The following is a 26,923-nucleotide window of genomic DNA, read 5'->3' as shown; positions in this document are numbered from 1 at the left end:
TCTTCCTCAGAGCGGACTGTTTGTGCTGCCGGCCTAGGAAGGGGGGGGTTATTTGCTTGACGGACTGACTACGGGTGCCGGGCGGGCTCTTGCGGAAGTCCATGCGCCATAGGGAGGGCCGCAGTGGCTGCTCGGTGCCCTTGTTATCGAGGGCCTGTTCCTAGGTCATTCCTGGAGCGGGAACTGGAGTGGGGCTGACACCGGGGGCCTGCGCGTGGCCGTCTCGGTGCCTGCGTGGCCTCGTCGCTGGCGGGATGTGGCGCCTACGCCGGGCCGGTGTGGCCTGGTAAGTGCGGGTTGCGACCTGGCCCCGTTATTTGGGGGGCTTCTGGAAAACTGTGTTGTGTCATCACTACCTCCAGAATATGCAGATAAGTCTCAGGCCAGGCAGAAGGCGATTGAAGGATTCTGGGATATTTTTAAGTACTTGGAGTGACATAGGCCCTGACTGGGCTTACCTGGGGTGCCGGCTTTGGTACTAGCCCTTTTGACTGTTCCAGTGTCGCTGGAAGATTCTGAGAGCCTTTCAGTCTTGGCCTATTGTCCTTTTGACCCTGCCCCTTTCACCTTTTTACCCGTGCTGTTAAGTCTCTGGTTGCTTTTTGTTTCAGCCTCTCCTCCCCCACCTCTGGCTATAAGTGTTGCCCTTCCCACGTCTTTCTTAACTCTTTGTTGTCTTTTTTCACTTCTGCCTCCGCTGTAGTTGTACATTGCTCCCGCAGCTACTCGCTCTTCTCCGGGAGTGAAGGGGACTCTGCCTCCTTCCCCAGTCTGTTAAATGAAAGTGATTGGCAGTTGGGACTGGACTAGTGAAACATACGGTGTCAGATATGGTGATTAGAGATAACCTGTTAATTGCAGCTTTATTTTTATTTGTTTTATTTTTGCAGTGTGTAGGGAGGGAGACTTGCTTTTGAATACTAAGTGGTGAATGTGGCACCAGCTTTCAAATCATATTGCTATTGTTGCCCTGTCCTTGTTTAGTCCTAACTAGAAAATCAAAGAATATTTTCATTTCTACGGGTTACTATATGCATTTTAATGAGGTTACATTGGACTTTAGCTGTACACCTAGCTGCATTCCACTATCTTCAGATATTTTCAGGCTTAACTCACTGTTGCTGACATTTGGTAAGAAGTAGTAGGCATCAGGCAAAGTTCGGTAAACTTGATCTTGATTCACTCCTAAATGCCCATCTTGATTTTATTTTTCAGCGTGTTTTAAATGGTGTAGATCATTTGTAGCTTTTATAAGGAATTGTATATATTTGTTTTATGAAGGTTAGCAAGTTAAATTCAGAACTGAATGACATATAATAGTTATAGTTTTAGTCAATTGGAATCATTATTTCTAGTGTCATGAGATTTTATTGTCTGAGTAAATCAACAGCCTTTGGCATTGAAATGGGTTATTCACAATCTTTTTATTTCTACTCTTAAGTTTTTTACTGAGGAAATGTATTTTTTCCATTTAAATAAAAAGAGAAAAGACATTGCAGAAAACAGCAACTTTGTTGGAACAATTAATTTATGAAGGAAAGACTTTAAACATTGAATTTAAAAAAAGAAACTGGTAACTGCTATTAGTTTATTCAGTCGATGCTGCTGGGCTAAATTGTTTCTAAACTTATTGTAAATTCCAGCGTCATGACTTAGAAGTGTCTACCTTTAGGTTAACTACCTTCAGAAGTAGATATGTGGAAGATCAGGAGCTTGAAGCTTTGAAATTTGTCTTTTACTATAGTTCCTTTGCATGTTATGGGAAGGAGTATATTTAAAAGTTCCTATTCTTTAATAGATGGTAATATAAATATTTCTGACATGCGTATCTAAATACATGCTGTTAGATATATAAGAAGACCAATGACCAACATTTATTTAGATGCAATGAATGTGTAACATTGTTGGAAAAATAATTATACACTAGGAAGTGGTATATAGGCTAATAGAGATGGTAAATGGGAGAGACTAGATGATTTCAGTGGTGAGACCTTGTTTTGTGTCACATTGATTTTTAGTTTGACTATATGGAAATCTGGTCCAAAAAATTCTTTCAGAACTGTGAAGGCATTGCTACATTTTTTTCTAGCATCCTTTGTTACAAACTCTGAGGACAATAAAATTTTTGTATTTTTGTGAATATCCTGTTTTTCCCTTTGTGGAAGTTTTATGATCTTGACTTCATCTTTAAAAAAAAAAAAAAAAATTATTTATTTATTTATACAAGCACTGGGTACAGCCAGAGGCACCAAGGGTGAGAGAATTCACCAGAGCCAGAGCGGAGAGTAGAACAGGCAGAGTGACGAAGTACACTGTTGAGGGGAGCAGTGGGTGTGGCAGGAGAGGTCTGCACGCCATGGGAGACCCTCACCCATGGGCCAGGGAACGACTGGGGAACGAACTAGCGCTGCAGAGGCTGTGGGCAGCTTCGCAAACCAACGCTCAACCGCTGCGCCACCAGGGAGGCCCTTGTCTTCATCTTACATCTCAGATTTTGTCCAGGTTTTGGCCTCCTCTCTCCCACCCCTTCCATCATCTGGTGTAGCACTTAGTAGGCCTTTCTGTTAAAAAGATTCTTTTTTCAGCTCTGAGAAATACTTCTCTTATTTTCTTCCTTTCATTTTTTTGTTCTTTTTCTTTTTAGATGCCTTTTAGTTGAATATTGATCTACTTAGATTGATACTGTATGTCCATGATTTCCAAAATTTCTTTTATCTTCACCTGCTTTTAAAAAAAATGCATATACCGGGATCTCCCCTAGTGGCGCAGGTGGTTGTGCGCAGCGTTGTGAAGCTCTCTTCAGCCTCTGCAGTGTGGGCTTGATCCTGGCCGGCCGGCCGGCGAGAATCCCCCATGGGGCGGCAAACCTCTCCTGTCTCGCCCGCTGCTTCCCTCAACAGTGTATTTCAGTCATTCTGCCTGTTCTGATCCCCGTTCTGTCTCTGGTGAGTCCTCTCACCCTCCTGCACATCTGGACTGTACCCTGGTTCTTGTATGCATGAATAAATAAATCTTTTTAAAAAATGCATATACCACAATATATGTAAATGCATACTTATTTTTAAATTATAAATATATATATAAAACACACACACACACACACACACACACACACGGTTTAAATCTTCCCTTCCAGATTGCTCAGCCTGGGAGCAAGTGCTGCTCTACTCCTTTGTATTGGAATGGGGTGGAGAGTGACCCAATCAGTAAATCACTTCTCAGTTGCTTTTGTCTTCACTCTCTCATCTGTATCTCAAAAGGACTGTAGTGAGAAAAAAATCTCTCCTGTGCATCACAGTGAATTGGAAATTCGACAAGTATATTCCTTGAGGATGCATTTCTCTACTAGGATTTTGCTTTGAGACAGTTACCTTTTCTTTTTTAAAGATTCTCTTTTTTTTTTTTTGATTATTTATGCATACAAGAGCTGGGGTGCAGTCCAGAGATGCAGGACAGGGGGTGGGGGTGGTGAGAGGATTCACCAGAGACAAAGTGGGGAACAGGCAGACTGACTGAAATACACTGCTGAGGGGAGCAGCGGGTGAGACAGGAGAGGTCTGCTTCGCCGTGTGGGTTTCTCTCTGGCCGACTAGGGATCAAACTCGTGCTGCAGAGGCTGCGGATTGCTTCATAGTGCGGTGCTTAACCCCATGAGCCACCAGGGAGGCCTGAGACAGTTACCTTTTCTGTGAGACTAGTTGAAGAACATCTTACATGTTGTTCCTGACTTGGACATTCATGTGTTCTGTCTCTGTCCTTGCCCTTACCTGCACCTATTGCTGCCACCATTGTGGAAACAGGAACTTTAGGGGGTTGGAAGTAAAAGAGAAAGAAAGTAATGAAAAGCAAAACCACCTTAGGGATATGACCACTCACACCTGGAGTTCATCTAGTTGGATATATATTTGGATTAATTCCTATTAAAAAAAGAAAGGAGAGTTAGAGTATTTGTAAAATGAATTATTAAAGCTATAAACCAGGGAATCTAAGGTGAGATAGTAAATGTGGTAGAGATTAATGAGGAAAAGACAGAAAAGTATTTGTAGCTTGTGTCTGTCCTGATAGGGACAGGATGGTTATAGTGAAATGGGGTTATGGACATATGAATAAGATACTTAAATTCATAATTATTGAAAATAACTCAACTATAGCACTTACCTTATTTTTAACAGATTTTTTAAAAAACTGGGACTTTGGTAAATTCATAATTTGTCCTTGATTGCAGAGATAACAAGCTATGAAATGGTGATTACATCCAAAGTTTGACCCCAAAGACTTAGTGGATGTAGGGATAGTGTTGAAAAAAGTTTAAGTATGTTATGAGGCCAAATGATTCCCTGGAAATAGTGCATAGAATCAGAGAAGTGGATTTAAAAATCAAGCCTGATGGCCTCCCAGCATTTAGAATCCTCTAGTTAATGTGCACTGTGTAAGCTTTATGCCTGTGATTACATTAGTTATTCAGGTAAAACCTCATGATTATTACTCTTCTTTTCCCTTGCCGCCCATGCCTAGTTAGTCATTCTGGTGTCTACTTTTCCCTTTTCCATTCTCACTGCTGTTTCCTCACTTCAGTCTCTTTATCTCATATCTGGGCCTCTGAAATAAGATCACCTTTTCTCTCACCTGTGATCTGCTTTACCAAACATTGTGTCTTTGTCATTTTGGGCTTCTATATCAAATTACCATACACTGGGTGGCTTAAAAAGCAAACATTTATTTCTCAGTTCAGAGGCCGGGAAGTCCAAGTTCAAGACACCAGCAGGTTTGGGGTCTAGTGAAGGCCAACTTCCTTGTTCGTAGATGACCATCTTGCTGTGTCCTCAACTGGCAGAGAGACAGAAACAGATTGACTGACTTCTGGGCCTTGTATTCCATAGTAAGGGCAACAGTCCCATCACAGAGCTCTATCCCAAGACCATGCACAAACCCTATTACCTCCAAAGGCCCCACCTCCAAATATAAAATCACACTGGAAATTAGGCTACAACATATCGATTTAGGGTAGGGGTGGGACCACAGATTTAAAGTTCATGGCACCTTCCCTTAATGTCTTCTTTAATTGTTCACTAGAATCTAATGCTAGTCAGAAACTTTTGCTGGCTCCCTTTTGCCTACAAAATTAAGTTCACTGTCAGCCTGATAGTGCCTCTGGAATTTCTTCTTAGACCTCTTTCCAATTTCATCTCCTACAGTGAACCTTCTTGGCCAACTCACTGGATTTCTTGCCCTTTCCTTGTCTCACCACTGTACATTTCTCCCTAACTGCAATTTCTTCCCCCATTTTTAACTCTTCCCACCCTTAAGTTTTACTTTATCTGGGAAATTTTCACTGAACAATTTCACTCCGTTACCTCTTTTTTTTTTTTTTTTGTGGGACCCTCGGTGGTGGCCGGGGAACGAACTGGCGCTGCAGAGGCTGTGGGCAGCCTAGCAGCCCAGCGCTCAACCGCTGCACCACCAGGGGAGGCCCACTCTCCGTTACCTCTTGTATCACTTAACACTTGTCTCTTGCTTTTTGGCATGCATGTGTTTCCTGTGTTAGTGATTTTCTTCTGTGTATTATGCCTGGGGTAGAGGCCATTTTAAAGCTAAGATGAGAACTTTGCTTTTTGTATTTGCTAAGTTTGTGGTCAGAAGAAATTAATTTCTTAGTTAATAAAAGAAGACAGAAACTTGCTTTTTTTTTTTTTTTTTTTGGTGGGACCCTCGCCAGTGGCCGGGGATCGAACAGGCGCTGCAGAGGCTGTGGGCAGCCTCGCAACCCAGCGCTCAACCACTGTGCCACCAGGGGAGGCCCGAAACTTGCTTTTTTGATGATGAGGAAGTTATGACTTATCTTAGACATAGATTTTTTTAAAAGATATACAGAATATTTACCGACTTGTGAAAGGAAGATGACAATGTTTTTATGGCTAGAAGTAACTTCTACTTGTGCTATCACAAATAGTCAGTGTGCCTAAATCCAGATTTTGTATTTTCTTCTACAATTAAAACCCCTTTCTCAAAGATTTCCTGAGGTCAGAACAAGCCCCACTGTCATCTTGAGGGTTCCAGAGCAGGTGGCAGGTACTGTAGAATATCTTCTTAGTCCCTGTAGAAGTACTCTTCCCCTCCTCCCCACGCCTTGCTTCCCACACTCTTACCCACTAATGTCCTGTAGAAAGAATTTGGAATTTACTGTCAGGTTGACCTGACTTTCAATCCATCTTCCACTTCTTAGTAGTCATTCCACCTCAGGCAAGACAGTTAAAAAAAGAAAATTGGTAAAATAAGGATGCTTGCCTTTTTGGGTGTTCCTGAGCATTTGTGAGAACATCTAGCTTAGTGCCTAAGATACCCCACTAAGCTTTATCACAACATTGTTTCTGTGCTCCTTGAATCCCTTTTCTTAAGGTTTTTGTATTATGTAACTGAATTAATTTTTTAGGATTACTTTGAGCAAGGCTTACCCATAATAAGCACCATGAATGTTTGGAATAAGATAATCAGGCATGGTTGTTGCTGCTGAACTTTCATTTGCTCCCAAACAGAAGAGGGAAGAGCTCAGACAGTAGTGTGTACATTTAGATTCTTTTCCTGTTGGGGTTTTGTTTGGTTGTTTTTTTGTTATTGTTGCTATTTTCATTTTTCTGGGAATCTAGGTGACTGAGATGTTAATGTTTTTTTTCCTCTTAATTTCCACTCCTGGGGGCCTTCCTAGTGGCACAGGGGGTTGTCTCAACACTGGGAAGTTATCCCCAGCCACTGCAGCATGAGTTTGATTACCTGGCCTGGGAGCTAACCCACATATGGTGCAGCAGACCTCTCCTGTCTCGCCAGCTGTTCCCCTCAGCAGTGTATTTCAGTCAGTCTGCCTGACCTGTTCCCCACTCTGTCTCTGGTGACTCCTCTCACCGCCCCCCTCTCTCTGGCCTGCACTCCAGCTCTTGTATGCATAAATAAATAAATCTTAAAATAATTTCCACTCTTGGACTATCAGGATTCTGAGACACAGATGAAGGTGGTAAAGAAAGCTGTTGTAAGCTGCAGCAATATTTTTGCTTGGAAGCAAAAGTGTGTATGCATTTTGTTTTCAACTTTCCAGACAGTGAGTAGCAGTTCATAAAATAAGTACCTGCATTTTTTTTGGTGGTGGGGGGGTTCAGTTTCAGGTTCTTAAATCAGGATTATAACCCACATGTATTGAATTAGAGGACAGGCACTTTTGTCTCACTTCTTGAGTTTGAATCCATTTTTACTCCTGACATTAGTGTACATTTCCACAGGTTTCTTAGGTCTGTGTACTGCTTTTCCCTTGTCTGTAAAATGGGGATAATACTAGTGCTTTCATCGTAGGATTATTAGCAGGATTAAATAACACATGCTGCAGCTATGCCTGGGTACGGTAAATAGTAACTGTGAGCTGTTGTATGACGCATGTTAGTCATATGTGCACATGTATTTTCTCTTTAGTAGATATTGCTCTTTTAATTTCCTTTACATTGTTACCTGTCTGATGTTTTCCCCACGCCCATTTTTCTTTCAGTGAGGTCTGCCAATCTTTAGTGAAACATAATTCTGGAGTAAAAGGAAACTTACCACTACAAAAACTACATCTGGTTTCACGAAGTATTTATCATTCTCATCATCCTACCTTAAAACTTCCAAGACCTCAATTAAGGACATCATTTCAGCAGTTCTCCTCTCTCACTAACCCTCCTTTACGTAAATTGAAACTTTCTCCAATTAAATATGGCTACCAGCCCCGCAGGAATTTTTGGCCAGCAAGATTAGCTGCAAGACTCTTAAAACTTCGATATCTCATACTAGGATCTGCTGTTGGAGGTGGCTATACAGCCAAAAAGGTGGGTTTAACATTCTTTTTTCTTTTTCAATTATACCAACATGATTAATTTAAGGCTCTATAGCTCAAATTATTTTTCTTTAATGCTGTAGAATGTATGTAGTTGGATATTAAAGTATTTGTGTATCTATTGTATGCTAAATTATTTTAATGGTGCTGCTAGGAAAATGCCTTCTGAATCTTAGCTATGACTAAGTGTTGAAAAGAGCCTGGTGGAAGGAGACTGGGCTGGGAGTGAGAACACTTAGGTTTGATTTTCACCTTTGCCATTTAGTAGCACAGGCAAGAAAGCAAGCGGCATGTTCAAACCAATTCTTGGCAGACCTGGGACCAAAGACAAGGTGTCTGTCTTCCCTGTATTCCACAGTGTTGCTTAAAACCAAATTGTGAAATCTGTTTGAAAGGGGAGTGTATTTTGAATTTTTACATTTTTCATATTTAGTAAAGGAACATTTGCATGTTAAAGTTTGCTGTTAATTTGTTTTTAGAAAGCTGAAGCCACTTTGTTTCTAAAAGTTGAACATAATGCATTGCTCTTAGATTGGCATGTTTTAATAAAAGTTTTTCTTTATGTCCTTATATGCATTCAGAGCATTTGATCTGTGTACTTTCTTATTTTTTAGACTTTTGACCAGTGGAAAGATATGATACCTGACCTTAGTGACTATAAATGGATTGTACCTGACATTGTATGGGAGATTGATGAGTATATTGATTTAGGTTTGTATCATCAACATTGAACTATTTTTCTTTTTTTTTTCTAAAGATTTATTTATATAAGAACGGGGGTACAGGCCAGAGGCTCGGGAGGGTGAGAGAATTCACCAGAGACAGAGAGGGGAGCAGAACAGTCAGGCTGACTGAAATACGCTGCTGAGGGGAGCAGCGGGTGAGATAGGAGAGGTCTACCATGCCATGTGGGTATTTCCCTGGCCAGCCAGGATCGAACCCATGCTACAGAGGCTGCGGACACCTTCACAGTGCTGTGCTCAACCCACTGCGCCACCGGGGAGGCCCTGAACTGTTTTTCTTGACCGTATCTTTAGGAAAGAGAAATTGTTGTATTGAAATAATTTAACTTAAGTTTAATATATAGCAGTTTTATTTTAATGATAAAGTTAAAAAAAATCAAAGAAAATATTTTTAAGAAAAAAAGTCACTACTAGCCCATCATTTTAACACACCCACCACTTATAGAGAGCCATTTTCTTTTAATTGTTCTATGTATGTGGTTAATATTTTTAAATACATAATTTCCTTTTTAAAAATTACATAGTCATAGTGAGCATACACTTTGGTATCTTGGTTTTTCTTTTTTTGCCCTACTTAACACATTTTATGAGCATACACTTTGGCATCTTGTTTTTTTCTTTTTTTGCCCTACTTAACACATTTTATGAGCATTTTCCATAATGCCAGGCAGCCTTCCCAAATATTATATCCATTGTTGTATAGCATTACCCAGAGCAGATGCGCAGTCACCATCCTAATTAACTTTTTTTTGATTGGATACCTTTATTACCTGCACTTTTTGTAACCAGATCCCTTAAAAGCCTACTAGTGTCCAGCATAATTTACCCCCGTAGTCAGCCACTGTCCTCTTTTCTAGTGATAGAGAGATGAGGAAATGATATAGTTGATAGTTAGTCTTGCCAGTAGGTCATGGGATCTTTTAAAAATTTATTTTTAGTGAAATATTTCAGTCTTTGTTTTTAGATTTTTGTCTAATTTTTTAGCTTAATTGTATATGGGGTAGAATTAATCTCTATATGCACATACTCACACTTATTTAACGATAAAACTATGCTTAATTTTATCTAAAGATATTTGACAAGGATATTTGCAGGAAAAACATTCTTTGACAGTATTTTTCTCATATGATGAAAAGGGCATTTTAACTTGACACATTTACTAGTCACAGTGTAGTGACTGACAGCTGGATTGTGGAGCTAGACTATGTAGGCTTAAACTCAAAATCCCTACTTCTTTGTTGTGTGCTCAGATCTGCTTACTTAACCTTGCTGCCCCAGTGCCTCATCTTTAAAATGGGATTGATTATAGCTATTTTGTAGGGAGGCTATGAAGATTAAGTAAGTTATTACTTTCAAAATGTTTGGAGTAATACGTGACACACACTCTTTTTTTTTTTTTTTTTTTGAAAATATTTGTGCTTTGGTCTTCAGAAAAAAATTAGAAAATCCCTTTCTAGTTCAGAAGACCCTGTAAAATTGTACCGGACAGAAAAAAATTATTGAGTGTTTGTAAGTAAAAATATTTTAATACTGTAAATAAAGCCAGAAAAAGATAAAATAAAAGCTTGCTCTGTGTTCTTAGTTATTTCCAGTTGGTGACAATTGTGAATCTTCTAAGAGACTTTGTAAGAAGGAAAAAAGTAATAGAATTACGTTTTTCACCTGAGATTTCATCACTTTTTTATTTAGTTCAAACCAGGAGTTTAAAGAAATAGTTTTCCCTTTTTTTCTTTGATTCTTTGTCATTTTGCTATGATTTCCTCCAAAAAAGTACTTCTGATTCCATTCCAGTGTAAACGTCACTACAGTGCTTCTATCTTGAAGCATTTACTCAACTTTGTTTGATTGTTTAAATCAAAGCTATCCATCTAAGCCAGATGTTTGGTCTTTTTCCAAAAAATTCATGGCACATACATATCATTAGAATAATGTGTTTTTTCAAATATATTGTAGAAGTTGTAGTTACTATGGGAGAAAAAAATGAAAATGTTATAATTTAAATTTATATATTGATTATTTAAATTTTATGAATATTTTAATAGACAAATTCTTATTTTGAAAGTATGTATCTTGTTCTGTCTTCTCAGAGAAAATTAGAAAAGCCCTTCCAGATTCAGAAGATCTTGCAAAGTTGGCACCTGACTTTGATAAGATTGTTGAAAGCCTTAGCTTATTGAAGGACTTTTTCACAACAGGTAAGGAAAGATCCATGTTTGATCTCATTCAATATGTTAGGAACCCCAGAGAAAAAAATATAGTCTTTTGCTTATGATTATGATTTTTGCACTAAATGATGGTGTGAAAAGTATACATATTTAATAATAATCATACTTAAAATTTTGATCTTTTCCGGGCTAGTGGTATGCCCTAGGTTACTCTCTCATGATGCTGGGCCAAGCAGTGACCCACAGCTTCCTGTCAGCCATGCCATCACGAATGTAAGCAGCTGACACTCTATAGGTGTACTGTGTTGCACACATTTCCACCTTCAGATATTTACAACTCACAAAGGTCTTTTGAAGGTGTAACCCCATCGTAATCTAGAGAAGATCTGTACATGAGAGTTTGCTTGCTTATGCCCAACTTTTAAATAAAAGCATTTAGTAGATATGAGAAACAATTCTTAGAAAAAAAGATAAAGTTTTGTGTGGTAGTTTTAATTATTTTTTTTAGTCCAACAAAATGAAAATTTGTAAGAAATTTAAAAAGCTTGGCTTTATTCAGTGGAGGGTAGTAATCACTTGTTCTTGACAAATAGATGAGACTTCCTATGCCTTTGCTTTTCATAATTGGATAGAGCCAATTTGATGATTGTATAAAAATATTTAATTATGATGAACCATTATGAATAGAATTTACTAAGTCAATCTTGGCATATTTGCCCAGTTACTGCCCTATCATGATATAAATCTGAGATCTCAGACATCTTTGTTTGATCATTCCTGTTAAATTTTACATTTCTATTTCCCCTTCTGCTGATTTTTCACAGGTCACAAATTGGTTAGTGAAGTCATAGGAGCTTCTGACCTACTTCTCTTGTTAGGTGTGTAAACAGACATTTTTGCTGACCTTAACATGCCTTGTAAATGCTTCTAATAATCTAGTTGCAAATAAAATTGCAGACCAAATTTATAATGCTGCTTATGCTGAATTTTAAAACCCCAGAACTATATTGGGCAAATTCATTATCCTTTAGGTGGAAATAATAAAATAATTATTTTATGGTAAAACTAAAATTCCTAAATATGTATCTACCTTGTAAGGTTATAGTTGATAAGCAAAAAAAGTTTGCTTAATAGAAATATTTTGAAATTTATCTGATTCTTTCTGATAATGGAAATGAAAAGTAATTTTAGCTTGTCTCATCTGTTCTGTCATAGTTGACATTTTAAGTTTTTTTTAAATGTGTGTGGTCTGTAATGGCAGAGGTATATGGCTGAACTGTAAGTACTCTTATGTAAAATAATCCTTATCAAAGATTGTCTTAATTTATTATTGTATCTTCAGTGGTATTTTAAAAAATTGATTAAATGTGTGTTGTATATTTTTAAACTTACTAGTATATTTATTAAAATAAGAATAATTTTCCAAAAAGTGATTTTTTTTTTTTTGCTCTAAAAGTTCTATTACCGTTTAATTGACCTGAGAATTGGAATTTCATTTAGGCTCTTGGCATCACTGGAGAATTTAAAGGATTGTATATTTATCTTTAAGGTTCACCTGGAGAAACTGCATTTAGAGCAACAGATCGTGGATCTGAAAGTGACAAGCTTTATAGAAAGGTAAGCATAATGGAGAATTCTTCAAGTAGTCTTGAATAATTGTTAAAAGTTTTCATCTACCTGAAAGATTTAAAAATGGTAACATCTGAGGAGCAAATTTAAAAACACCTCCACAGAGGCATTGTTACTAATCTTGATACAAAATACAGGTACTCTCTGGCAGTTCTGGAAATGTAGCTGCAGGAGCCCATTTTCTAAAAATATTTTCTGTGGAAATTGTTTCAAGGGATGTCCCCAACAAAGGATTTTGTTGTTGAACATGTGTGAGAAAGCTGGTATAAATAAAACAAGCAGGCTTCTTTTTCCCCTAGAATTTCTGAGACTTTAATATACTTGAGTACGCTGTAAGCCTCCGAGAGAAGTGAGAGTGTACAGGGTTTTCTAGATTTATTTAACAACAGAACCCCCTTTCCATGAAATATATTCTAGGGACTGATGTTCCATGGCTTAGGGGAAATATCAGGGGAACACATAGGGAAAATATTAAGTGGGTTGGGAGGATAAATTGATTGTTACATTGATAACCAATAAAATAATGTATGTTACTTTCAACACATGCATTAATAAAATCCACATGAAAGACTTAGGAGAATTGCTGATGTAGAATAACATACATTATTCTGTATTTATATTCATATGTTATCCTGGTATTTTCTTAGTCTTCACTTTTTTATCTTTTGGAATTGGTAAGAAAACTGATTCCTAGAAAGTTGTTTTTTTAAAAATACCTAGATAAATTGATTTCTGGGAAAAAAATTTATGAATATTCAATATTAAATTTGTAGCTTTTTTTTTTTCCTTTGTAGACATGGCCCTGCCAGCTTATAATGTAACAGAATGTCTTGCTCTGTTTCTCTTTCTCATTTTTTTTTTTAATATGTAGCTTTGAAACTGAAGATTATTATGGTTTTAATACATTGAAGGAAAATATTTTCATGTTTATTTGGGAATCAGATAGAAGAAAATTTATATAGGCCCACTCTTTCCCTGTCCTTCAACTTTGAACATTTTATTTGATATTTCAAGTTTTAATTACATTTATTCTTTTGTCTTTTGCAGAAAGCATTTCAAAACATGTGTGTATGTGTATTTACCTTATAACTTGATTGTTTTAACAATCAAGTGTTATTTTAACCAAGGGACACTCTTGTCTATTCATGTTGCTGTGAAGCAAAATTAGAATAGAAATAAGCCTGGTCTACACAGCTTATTTTGAGTCAAGGCCTTAGCCTTTAATGAAGATAGACTTAACATGCAAAGACATACTAATCTAAATGGTTAGAAGGATCTTTGTTACAGGTATGTTAGTGTAGCTTTCAAATGACAAGATTTCTTATTGCCTAGATCAGTTAGGGGATATTTTCATCTCTGATCTTCCCTTACATGGGTGGAGCATTGTTTTTGATGAATGAGAAACCTCAAATAATTCCCTTAAAATCCTGCTCAGTGATAAATCTATGGAGATTGAAGCAAGAAATAGATCTCTGGGAATTTAATTAATGTTATAGATTGTATTTTATACAATAGACATCATAGTAAATTTATTCTTTATAATTTATTCCTGTATTTGTTTGAAAGTAAATTCCCTGATAAACTGTTTCTTATTAATTTTTCCTTAATTTTTGGTAATGATTTTAGCCATTAAAAACAATTATTTGCAACAGTCTTTCAAATTTTCAGTCTAAAGTTGTTATTAAGTTGCTTTCATTACAGATTAGATCAGATTATTGCAAATGCTAGTTTAAAAATTTACTGTACAGAAAAATGTTTGTTTCACCTAAAACTAAACTGGTTTTAAATTCTATTAATATGTTGTATTCTGTTTTTCAAAGCTTGGCTGTTATCTGTGATACTTGAGAATAATAAAACAGACAAGTTGGTGATAAACTGGTTTTGAGAGATTTGTCTACAAATTGATAGTTGAATATAAGATTGGAAGGAGAGACCTTAGTTTAGCAACCATTGTGAAATTGTTCTAAAGCATTAAGTTTGAAAAATTTGGCAATAATCAGAGGTAGTAGGATGGCATTCAGAGTTGGCTTTTGTTTTTATTTTTATTTTTATTTTGGGGGTTACATTTTTGCTCTTTCATATATGCATATCTTTTACTCATCCTCCACCAAACCATTTGAGGCATCCAGAATTTAACTGGTACCTTTTGATTCATGCTGATGTTTCTGAAATCCCCAGATTCAAAACAGTATTCAGGGTTGAAGCAGTAATGACTTAGCCTAATGGTTATCTGGTTTGTAAAGTTTTTATAGCTAAACTTCTACTAGGAATGTAAAAATAAATATCAATCAGATTTTTTAAAGTAAAAATAAATCTGAAACATTTATACAACTGACGCAAAAAAAATTGTCATTCTAATAGTACACATCTGGAGAAGCACAGGCATTAGGGGAACAGCAAGGAGCGTTAAAGTCAACTGAGGTGAAAGTAATGGGGAGTTAAGGGAACACAGATGTCAGGTTGTTTCACTTGAGTCAGACAGAATGTACAACACCATGAACTGATTATCTGTGGTTCTCAGTCTGAGGTCACTAGATTTTTAGGTGTTCTGAAAGTCTACAAAAGGGATATATTGTTGCTCAGGTTGAATAAACATCACACTTTGATTTTGCCTGAATTTATATCCAGTTTGTGGACAGTGGTTATTTATGTTATGTTGATAAATGTTCTGATTGTATCTTTGATAAATAAAAAATGGAAAGTTACTGAAACCACCTAAATAAATGCTTTTTGTAAATCAAAAATTTTAAAACTTGTATTCACTGGAGAAAATATTAGAAAAGAGCTGTTGGTGTGAACTGAATAGTATTCTGAGATTTGGAAACCTTCAGAACTACCTGAAGACAAATTGGCAATTGTAGTGGTAAACCTATTTAAGTGAATTAATGGGCTCATCTGATTTATAAATCAACAGATTTCTGTATATTAACCATAATGTAGATAGGCGACAAGACCATTTAGTGTATCTCCTTTATTAGATTTAGTAAAATTGTTGTCTTCTGATTGTTGTTAATCTTATTAATTTGCAAAATGAGACATTTTACTCTCTGTGTCTCTATGTTTCTGATTGGTCATAATCATCTCACAGAAGCAAGGTATATGGTCATTTTGAAGATTATAAGCAGTTTCATAATTTATAGAAAATATTTGGAGGCCCTTTTAAAAATTTATACAAGTGGTATTACTGTTTTAAATATAATTTCTTAACAGTAATACATTAATGCGCTCTGTTTCCACGTCACTCCAATTCTTACTTGTATGCCTTTACTTTTCCTATACCTCACAGCTGAAACATCTCTTTCTGTTTCTCGTCCAATTTCCACTGCTCTGTACAGCCAGCTGAGTTCATTTGTCACCTTCAGGAAGCTTCTATAGTCATTCAGTTCCAAATATTATGTTCTTATTGTTTAAAATAATTGCCATAAGAACATTATTTACTTTTGCTTTCATTCTTACTGTTTAATGGGCTATTTCTGTCTCAAAATATCTGTTCTCAGAGCACCTAGGATAGTCCTGAACTTTTAACAAAAGTAATTTGTTGACTTAAATCAGTAAAAGAGGCCAATTTTAAAGTAAATAAATTTAGTCAATGCCAACATGAGTGAGTGCAACGACTTTATATAATAGCTCTTTTTGCTTTGATTACCTGTTAATTTCTCTTGGCCTTTATTGTTTGGCATCTAGTATTTTAAACGTACTCACTTTTAACTGAGTTATAGTTACTTATAAATGAGTTATAAAATCTTTTCTACCAAATGATTAACTTTCAGATTATGGCAACATTTTCAGTTGATAATTTTGATTTTTGGAGTTATCACTGTTTTTTTGGACTAATATTATAATTTTTTTTTAAACTGAGAACAGTATACATGAAATATGAGACAATGAAAACTGCAGTGTCAAATTAACAATAACCAGGAGATTTTTGGAGTATTGCCTATAATTTATAGTAACTGTTATTAAAATAATTATTGAATATGTAGCAGTTAAGGATAATTATGTACTATTTCTTGAGAGAAAAATGTCTATACTTTGGTAAAGTATTTTCAAAAATGTATTTTGTCCACTTAAGGAGTATAACTTTCACAGTAGGTACACACATTTCTCCCCCTTGCTTAGCCTACACTAGCCTTAGCTTAGGAGCTATATATCTGATCACTTGGTATTTAGAGTGAGATAAAGGTAACTTCCTTAAGTTGTATAGTGTAGTGTAAACAGCTTTTTTGGTGTCTAATTTTTGTTTTCTTCCTACTTTTATCAGGAGGTAACAGTTATTTTCAACTATCTTCCGATAACAGTGCTTCAGTAACAGACTTGGAAAGAAAGTGAGGTGTCACTAGGAAGAGGGTGTTTTCTTGAAATGTAATGAATATCAGAGCATTTGCTAACAATTTGTATATAAATATAAGCAATGTACTAGGGAGGGAGTATTTAAGCTAAAAATAAAAAAAAGTCTTGTGTATGGTAGACCAGCACAATCAAAGAATGTGGAATATTTTCTCATTGTTTTGGCATCTTATAAACTAAAATACTGGTGGTATGTTAATTAAAGCAGGAACACTGCTGTATATACTGAAATGGGCAGTCTTCTTTAAAGGAAATAGATGTGAGAATCATAATACTTGGATGATTAGCAGAAGTGACCCTGCTAAATGACTAAAAACATATTGAATTACTTTTCTTTCTGCTTGGTGAAAAGCAGTGATATACTTTTAATAAGTCATTAAGAATATACACGCTGACTCATTTTTGCTGATTTCCATCCTTTGTGTCCGCATGAACCCCTGAGGTCTCTTCTAACACCTTGACAAATGGTGATTTGAACCCAAAAATCCCCACCTTGACCTCATTTTTCATTTAATGACTTAAAATGAAAAACTAACTTAAATTTATAGGAGTGATGAGGGTAGTGAGTTAGTTGGTATGGTCATTGATACATTTATCAATGACCATAAAAATGGTTGTAGAGAGATAACTGCAGGCTTTTTATCTTGTACTATTGAATCTATATGTGTCAAATTTGAAACAAATGTTGAAATGTTAATTATGCTACTTGCCACTCTGATGAGCTCTTAGTTGTCACGCAGAAATATCAACTAGTTTCAACTTTGATTTATTGTAAATCAGTCAGGTTTGTTATTGTTAGTAGTCATCATAGCCCAAGGTTTTAAAACTAAGAATTAACAAATAAAAAGTGCCTTTAGTTTTGTGCTAATATTTTACCTTGATTTAAAATGTATTACTGTAATACTAGATTTTCTGTTTGTATTTACTTCTTTTCTGGAAGAAATTATATAACTCTTTGGGTTATATAAAGTAAACTCAATAATTAAGTAATTAAAATTTGAATGTAATGTTAACTACTATTTTATTTTAAGAAATTTTCTAATTGTATTTAATTGTACTTATTTTAAATACAATTAGAAAATTTTCTACTTGTAAAAATAAAATATTTTTGGCAATTATCAAAAAGAAAACCTTAGAGGCTATTTGAAACTTCTTGTTTAGATTATCTTAATAAATATTAGATTTCCTAACTTTTTCTTCTATAACTTGGTAAAAATTGAACCTTTGTTCTTCCAGACGCTGTTCTTATGCAAGTAAAATCTTAACCTCATTTAATGGAACTTTGCCTTTTTATTTCTAATTGAGAAAATAATTAGACTTGCAACATTGTCAGTTCTTATTTTCTCTACATCTGGAAGTTGATTATCTATGCCAACAATCAAAACAACTACAGAAAATGACCATGTACCATACCACATGTGAAATTTATGAATAAAAGTTCCACCAGAGTAACAATTCATGATTATTAAATGGAATGAATTTTAAACAAAAAGAGATTGTTTTGTACATAGATCCAGACTAGGTTTTGTTTCATTTTAAGTTTTCATGACTTTATTATCTCCATATCTTCATTATATTCTTTTATAGTGCTTTTGCTTTAGTAACTGGTATGCTCTTGGTTATATTCTCAGGCTATTTATATTTAGCGTCAGAACAGCTCATAAGAAGTGAAAATTTGGTCAAATTATTTATTTGATGTTGAATAAAGTTAAAACTATCTAAAAAATAATTTTTAATCTTTGCAAAAGAACCCTAAACTTCAGTCAAATAAGCTTGCATGCATAGACATATAGAAATATAAATTAATGTAAAACCTCGATTAATTTTATGCCCAGAAACTCAAATTAATAGCATTTTTTGAGACACTTTCATCTTTAGGTGGAGACATGAGATATTAAGAACAAATACTTAAGAATAATAATTTAATAACTAAATAAGCTGTTATGTATCCTTCACTCAGTCCTGTGATAACCATTGTTGAGAATTAAAAGGTTGAGGCATATAGGATCAGCACTGTTTAAAAAAAAATCAGTTTTGTTTTTTCCCTATATTTAAAACATCAGGACCATGCTTATTGGGAGCATACTTTTGAATTGGCAGTGCAAAAATAAGGATTGAAGTATTTCTTTTCCTGATCTTCCTGTTACAAGGAAATTTGGTTAAATACTTAGTGCCCCTTTCCTTGAGCATTCCAGTTAGTCTAGATTTTATTGTATGTTGATATCTGGCTTATTTTATTCAGCAGTCACACTACATTTTCCTTTTCACTTTTTAAACTATGCTGTTTTATATTTCAAAGACATCTAATTTTACTAAGGGGAAAAATGGAAATAAGGTAGAGTCCATTTGTATTGTGGCTCTCCAAATACATACATCAGTTTCCATTTTTGTTATAAGCTGTCCATTCCTCCCTAACTTTACATCTGTTCCCTTCTTGTGCCCTTTGATTTAACATTGTTCTCCTCCCCAATTTTCCTCTTCTCCTCATTGTAAACTCATGGCAGGGTCTGCTTGGTGAGCTCATTCTCTTACAACAGCAAATTCAAGAGCATGAAGAGGAAGCGCGCAGAGCCGCTGGCCAATATAGCACGAGCTATGCCCAACAGAAGCGCAAGGTGATGGATGGTTTAAGGGGGCTACTGACACGTGCACGCTAATCAGCCATATCTGCCAAGATCTTATCGCTTTAATCTATTCATGGACTCTAATTGTGAGAGATTATGTTTGGCAAAGTAAAAATATGAGAGATATATAAAACATGTATGTAACCTTCCTGTTACATTATAGTGGGTAAGCAAATTCCAAAATATTAAAAATAGGAATTTAGTTACTGAAAATTAGATTATCTGTGAGGACTATGGATTTGTATTTAGAGAAGAATAATGAATTGCTGTTTACTTGGTTCAGTTATTGAGACACCCTAAGCTTATAGTTAACTTGTGTGCTCCAAGTTTTCATTTCTAAAATGAAGAGGATTACTGTAGATGACCTTACTAAATTATTGAAAGGATGAAATTTATTTGTTGTAGCTAAAATTGATCATTCTTGTTTCTTATGGATGAAAACTATTTTGACTTAACTTTTGGGCAAAAATATTCTTATGCATTTTTATAAACTTGCATAAATTAATACTAATTATAATCAGTAAAGTCAGAGGAAATAAATTTTCAACTTGGGCTACTGAAGACCTGAACATTGGAAATTTTGTATAATTCTGGTCATTAAAGAATGGGTTCTAATAAAAGCATATATTTCTATAAATACTTGGTCATAGGTACAACCAAGAAGTCCTTAAAACCATGCTTTGGCTGTTAGGTGATCATGCAGAATAGATTCCCAAATTAATGTTCTAAAGAGACTTTATTCACAATAAAATGAATGTAATCACTTTAAAGTTATACTCTGAGATCTTAAAGTTGTGTACAAACCTTACCCAGGAAGGAAGATGCAGTCATAGAATTAGCTTCCTGTAGGTTCTGGTATTGAAATCAACATATATTATACATAATGACTTAGTGCCCTGATTGTGCTGGCTAACCTATTTCATTTGGTGGTGGTTAATACTTGAGCATACTTACTATGGTGCCATTTATATTTTTCAGGGTCAAATCCCAACTTTTCTCAATTCCATGGCTGTGGAATCAATTCCTCTATACAGTTTAACTTGGTGGTGAATAAATAAAATAGGTAGAAATAGAGAATGAGTTGTTTTCCTCCTTGGTTAAATTAAATGTTTAAGCCAAGGAAGGGCTTCTGATTGGTGCTTTGTCATTCTCTGTTTTGTATGCTGTTGAAAGTACCCTTAAATATTCTAACAAATTGGATGCTTACACTGTGGCATCCTTTCCTTAGTTTTGTTACAGAAAGAGAAAGAGCTACTATGTTGTAAAATGTTAGAAATATGAATAAAATTCTAAATGCTTTTTCATAATGATAAAAAAATTTTAATTAAACCTATAGGACTGCCATTTTAAGATTCTAATGTGTGGTTTATCATTATTGATAAACTTTTGAATTTAATGATTTAAGGGATATTAGTAGTAAATATATTCATTTTCTACATTGCCAAAAATTAACATTCATTGTAGACCTACTTTACTAGCCTTTTTTCAGGCTTACAGATATCGTTCCTATTTCTAATATTTATTGGATTATCCATTTAAACCTCTTATGCCTTCCCTTCCCCTTTTGTAAAATAGTGACTGACAGGACTACATCTTCATCTGTTTCATTAAGGTATACTTAATGGAACGCATAACAGGTCTTTTTCCTCCCTATTTTGGAGTTACTATGTGTGAGAGTAAATGGGACTTTAGAAACAATTTGCAGTTTTCTGTAATAACATCATTCCCCTTACTCTCTGGAAGGACGGTGTCCATACTGTATCCTGCCTCCTTACCTCACTTAAGTTAGTAAAGGAACAACTTTTCAACTTTCAGTCAAATGACCAAAATCCTAATTGATAGATTTTTATCATTCCAGTATTTGAGATTTACTTGAGACTTAAACAGCACAGGTACTTTTTGTTGTATTTTTATCATTCTTTTCTCCCTTGCCTTTTTGAAAATATAAATAAATAGGTCTTCATTTTTCTTTTTAATCTACCTGTAGCAACATTTCCTTGTATATTCTGAGCAAAGGAACTCACACAAAGACAGTAGATTAAAATGGCCTTTGGTAATTTTGCCTTATATAAATACGTACACATATATAGAAATTTTTTAGTTTTATATAGGTATTTAGGTATTTAAGAATGGCCACAGTTACTTGGTAGAAAGAAATACTTAAACAGTAAATTCAGGCTTGATTTCTTGAGGAGCTAGTAAAGGTTTTTCTCTTTCAGCTTTAACTTGTTTCTGCGGAGGATTCCGCTCTTTCTCCATCATTTTCACAGCCCTGGAATTGTAGAAAAGCTCTGGTTTCAAGACCATTTGATTCCCATTTCTGTCAGGGTGAGTTCTAAATTAATTTCATAACGCAAACTGAATCTGTTAAGCAACAGGACAAGAACTTATTCTGCTTGTAAGTAATTGAATTTTCCATTGAAGTGCAGCAAAATAAAATGTACCCAAATTACTATTGAAGTCCTTGGGTTAAGTGACAGATTGAAAAAAAGCTTTTGCAGTTTTCTTAAGAAATCTTCAAAAGCTTCTTCTTATTAATCTTTAATATTTATTTTGGAAACCTAAAGGTGTTTATCTTGTTTCCTAGAAAATATTAGGTCCAATTCTTGACTCCACCACCTGTTTTTTAATAATAGCATTGAGATTAATTTTGATGTTCCATTAAACTGAGTAGATAGAAAATGTACATTTAGTAAAACTTTGCATGATTTACTCCTTTCAGTCATACCAGAGGATAAATGATAACTCTAATTACTCATAGAAACCTGAATTTAACAATCATGGTTATTCAATACTAATATTAGCATAAAGATTCTGTTTGTAGTATTCTAATATCTTATATCATTTAACTTTTCATTTACCCTTTTTTGTTTTAGCAAGATACTAAGTTAGCCTTTTACAGCTCTTAGCTTATAGTAAACATTTTAACTTTTTTGTATATTTCTTAATAATTGCCCCAGAAGAAATGTTGGATTTTCTATTGTAATTTAGGATATAGTGCATTAAATCATTAAATATTCACATTCAAAACTAAAACAATTTATACTAATATTATTTATACATATACTGATTTAGCTGCTGTTGGGTGAATATTTAATGATACAAAGTAAATCAAAGTACCTTTTCAAATGAGTTGGGAATTTGCTTAACAAAATTTTGATGACTACATTATTATAGTATGATGGCATGCCATATGACAAGAATACGAAATTATTGCTTCATTGGCCTTTAAGATTTTGTCCTTTGATTATGGGCTCCTACACAATTTGCTTGTTTCCTTACATTTTAGAAGACAATAATTCTTATCCATTTTATACAAATACGAAGTCAAATGAAATGTTTCTATTACACATCTCTGCTTGCTATATAGGAATGAGAAGCCAGTAACACAAAGTTTGTTTATATTATCTATTATCTAATCACTGAATTGTATTTGGAGATTTTAGGCATAAGCCTTTAAAGAAAAAAGTATGTTCCTATTTCTATTAAGCATTGGCATTTTTAAAAAAAGAATGTTAGGAAAATTTTGAGAAAGTCTTTGGAAATAGGAATTAAAATCCAAAAATAATTATTGCATTGGATAAGACTTATTAATGTCTACCTCAATAAGTAAATCATTTAAATTTTTTCATATACATTTACTACCATGATGCCTTGATTTAGACAGCCTGTGAATAAAGATGAACAAAGTTTTACATGAATTTTAACTTTTTGTATCCTTTGAGATAAATTCATGTTTTCCAATATTGATTATCAGAAATTACACAATTATTTTGACAGAGGATGGCACCTTTTGCATCTCACCAAGGCGTCAAAGCAGTTATATGGATTTGTCATAAATGACATCATTTTAATTATAATTGATCATTGTGTTTTATATTTATAATTGTGTTATGACTACTTTAAAGCCTACTTTACACTAAAATCTTTGTTTTGGGATATTTTATCTTTTAGCCATTATCATTAACAATAATTTGAAATAATTTCCGCAATATCTGTGGATTTCATCCCCCTTTTATTTTTATGTTCAAATCAATTGTAGTTGCTTTACACTACTTCATTGCTACTGATGCCTTTGCCTATTTTGGATTAGCAGATTTTACACTGGAATTAAATTAAAAAACAAGCATTTGTATCCATTTAAAGCTTGAAAATGCAAGTTGTCCTTTGCATTTTGTAAACACTTTCCTACTTACAAAATAGAACTGGATCATAATTGCTTAGAAGAAACTTTATGACCAATTAACTTGTTCAGTAGGTATAAATGATAGCATGTATCTGACTTCCCAAAACATTTCTGTAGGTACACTAATGCTTTATTTTTGCAAGCACCCATGTTTCTCTGAGTATAAAACAATCTGTGGATGTATTAGTTACCATGTATCTTGATTTCTTTTCTTTCTAACAATCCCTTCATATGAAATGACTAGATGGCAGCAAAAATTACTGTTTTTTGACTAGATGGCAGCAGAAAAATTATTGCTTTTTAAGGATTTTCCTTAACATAAGATTTTAATGAACTATTTTTATTGATGAATATTGGTGTTTTTTCTGTCTTTAATTTTATTTGATTTGAAGTTTGCTTTGATTAAAATATGCATGTAAAGCAAGTAATTTTTACTCTTAAAATTGCTTTTTGAAAACTTTAGCTTACTGTATCTTCTATGTAGACCTAACTTTACTCAAATTAAAAAAATTATTTCAAATATTTAGGTGTCAGACAAAGAGAAAATCGACCAACTTCAAGAAGAACTTCTACATACTCAGGTAATTCTGATGGGTACAAAAAAAAATAACAAAAAGATGACTTTTTTCTTTTATTCTAATATAAGTTTGGTGATTTAATTTTTTTTTTCAACAAAGCAAAATTTGGAGTGGCTCAATGATAGAAACATCAGTAAGTGCAAAAAAATGTAGAAGCGAATTGAAAAAATAAGGGATAAAAGGGAACTTGAATAGTGGGGAGTTAACTCATTTGCGTGTAAAACCTATTTTTAAGTGAATTTTGTGCTTCTGATTTTAAAGCAAAGCTGTGAGAAAAAAGTAGAGGAAAGTGACTTGTCTTATATATACACCTGTGCTTGCATATTTACATTGATTGGCTAAATAACTTACATAAAAGTTAAAGAAATTGCAGGTGAGTCTACCACAGTTATAATGAGGCCTCTGGAACCTTTTCCTTTACATTTTTAAAATCCAAAAACAATGCGATAATAACTTTTCTAAAGGTATTTCTAGTGCTGCTTTGAAAAGCTGTTCTCTTACAGTTGATTATAAAATTGGCTTATTTTAAGATCTGTTGTTCTGTCAGTGTGAAGACTAAGTAACATCATAGTGCAGTATTGCCCTCTCACCCATTTGATCTATCATTGGTTATTCTATATAGATAACAGTGATATTCAGTCGTTATGTTGTTTTAAAGATTTATTCTCTTGGGTTGCTCTTTTTAGGGGAGAAACCAAGGGACAATCTAGATGAAATTAAACAACTAGTGTTTTTGAGTCCTGAGTTTGCTTCATGCCTTGCATTGATTCTCAGATTTGTTTATACATCAGAATCATCTGTTCCTTGGAATCACCTTGTATTTTTTAGGGCTTCCCAGCCAGGCAATTCAAAACTGCATCCAGAGGCTAAGAGTCTTTGGTTTCAAACTATACTCTCTGGAGTAGTTAGCATATGTATCCTTTGGGAACTTGTTAAAAATGCAAATTAATATCCTCCATTTCAGACCCACGGAATCTGAAATTCTGGGAGTGGAACCCAGTGATCTTAGTTTTTACAAGCCCTCAAATAATTGTGATATATCATAAATTTGAGAATTATTGGCCTAGAGCTTTGGCAGACAGCACAGTAGCACATCTATGTCAAGTTACTCCAAATTAGCGCCTGTATAAAAATATTTCCATCCTCATAAAAATGTGGACTCTCTAACTGATTCCATATTTACAAGGAAATGAGCCAGTGAAAAACCTACCACCTTTATGTATCCACTGATACCAACCCTTCAGCTTGTAAAGTTGTAGTTGTCAGCTCATTGGGCATTGACACGGTGTAGAGAATTTGTGATATAATAAACCGTGGGCATAGCTATGTCATTGATATCAAGTAGAAATATAATGCAAGGGCCTCCCCTGGTGATGCAGGCAGTTGAGTGCAGCACTGTGAAGCTGTCCACAGCCTCTGTAGCGCGGATTTGCTCCCAGGAGGCCAGAGAGATACCCACATGGTGCAGCAGACCTCTCCTGTCTCTCCCATTGCTCCCCTCAGCAGTGTATGTCAGTCAGTCTGCCTGTTCTATTCCCTGCTCTGTCTCTGGTGAACCCTTTCACCCTCCCACGCATCTGGCCTGTGGTCTGGTTCTTGTATGCATGAATAAATAAATATTTTTAAAAAATATAATGTAAACCATATGTATAATTTAAAATTTTCACATTAAAAATAAAACAAGAGAAGTGGATTTTAGTAATATATCTTGTTTAATCCAATAAAATCCCAAAAGTGTTTTGACCTGTGTTGAAAACATGAAGTTTACTGAGTCATATAAATCTAGTATGTAATTTACATGTAAAAGAGTATCTCAACTGATACTAGTCACATTTCAAGTGCTTAATAGCTTAATGTGGTTAGTGGTTACTATATTAGACAGCAAAGATCTAATTTTTAGATACTATGAGAATTTTGTTGTGTAGATTATGGTTACACATAAATGAACAAAGTTCTATAAAAATATGTTTATAGTAGAATCTAGCCTGTCATTTTGCCCATCTTATTCTATATGGTTCAACTACATGTTTTTCCTTAATTTAGCTAAAGTTGGACACTCTTGAGGAAAGGATCATGATTTCTAGTTATTTACTTGGTTCTTGGAAGATCATAACAACCTAAAAATTGTCTAAGAAATATTTTCCATTAAAAAGTCATGATAGGGCCTCCCTGGTGGTGCAAGGGTTAAGACGCAACCTAAGAAGCTATCCGCAGCCACTGAAGCACGAGTTCAGTTCCCAGCCAGCCAAGGAGCAACCCACATGGCACAGCAGACCTCTCCTGACTCACCCGCTGCTCCTCTCAGCAGTGTACTTTGGTCAGTCTGCCTGTTCTGTTCCTCACTCTGTCTCTAGTGAATCCTCTCACCCCACACCTCTGGCCTGTACCCCAGCTCTTGTATGCATAAATAAATATTTTTTTTTAAAAAAAAGGTCATGATACTATAACCTGGATATAAATACTCTGCTAATGATTGGAGTAATTCTTAATAGTTTTCTGAACGTTATTAGTATTTAGGGAAAAAATAATAATGTAAAAAATGGGAAGTTAGAAAAGGATCACATTTATTGAGAGAAATGTGTGGGCCAACCAACCTGTCTAAACTTAGGTCTTATTTAAATCTGCTTTTATATCAATATCTGTTCCAACTTGTAAAAGTTTGAGCCTTCAACTCTGACCTATATTCAGAACTCTATGTCCTTAGCTAGGCTGCCAAGTGTTCCTAGCCTCAGGTTCCTTGTCTGTATAATCTTGTCTTATGAAAAGTTTTTTTGGTTTTTTTTTTTTTTAAAGATT

The 26,923-nt window shown here is 34.7% G+C and overlaps 1 protein-coding gene across 8 annotated transcripts in view; it reads left to right on the top strand.

Moving 5' to 3' along the window:
* Positions 1 to 254: 254 nt before the first annotated feature.
* The window catches only part of OPA1 (OPA1 mitochondrial dynamin like GTPase), a gene marked incomplete at both ends in the record, with an annotated part of 79,973 nt that continues 53,304 nt past the window's right edge, over positions 255 to 26,923 (top strand). The window contains 8 exons of one of the 8 annotated variants that reach the window (XM_084231201.1): positions 255 to 286; positions 7,529 to 7,847; positions 8,470 to 8,566; positions 10,686 to 10,793; positions 11,588 to 11,641; positions 12,313 to 12,380; positions 19,244 to 19,354; positions 24,077 to 24,130. In XM_084231201.1, coding sequence (XP_084087327.1) covers positions 255 to 286; positions 7,529 to 7,847; positions 8,470 to 8,566; positions 10,686 to 10,793; positions 11,588 to 11,641; positions 12,313 to 12,380; positions 19,244 to 19,354; positions 24,077 to 24,130 — 843 coding nt within the window. The remainder of the gene's footprint in view (positions 287 to 7,528; positions 7,848 to 8,469; positions 8,567 to 10,685; positions 10,794 to 11,587; positions 11,642 to 12,312; positions 12,381 to 19,243; positions 19,355 to 24,076; positions 24,131 to 26,923) is intronic. The other 7 variants (XM_084231203.1, XM_084231202.1, XM_084231204.1 and 4 more) reach the window with 7 other exon arrangements.

The sequence above is a fragment of the Talpa europaea genome (assembly GCF_964194135.1).
Source record: "Talpa europaea genome assembly, chromosome: 4".
Lineage (NCBI taxonomy): Eukaryota > Metazoa > Chordata > Mammalia > Eulipotyphla > Talpidae > Talpa > Talpa europaea.
Note: the sequence above shows the minus strand (reverse complement) of the source record. Positions and strands in the feature narration are given on the sequence as shown.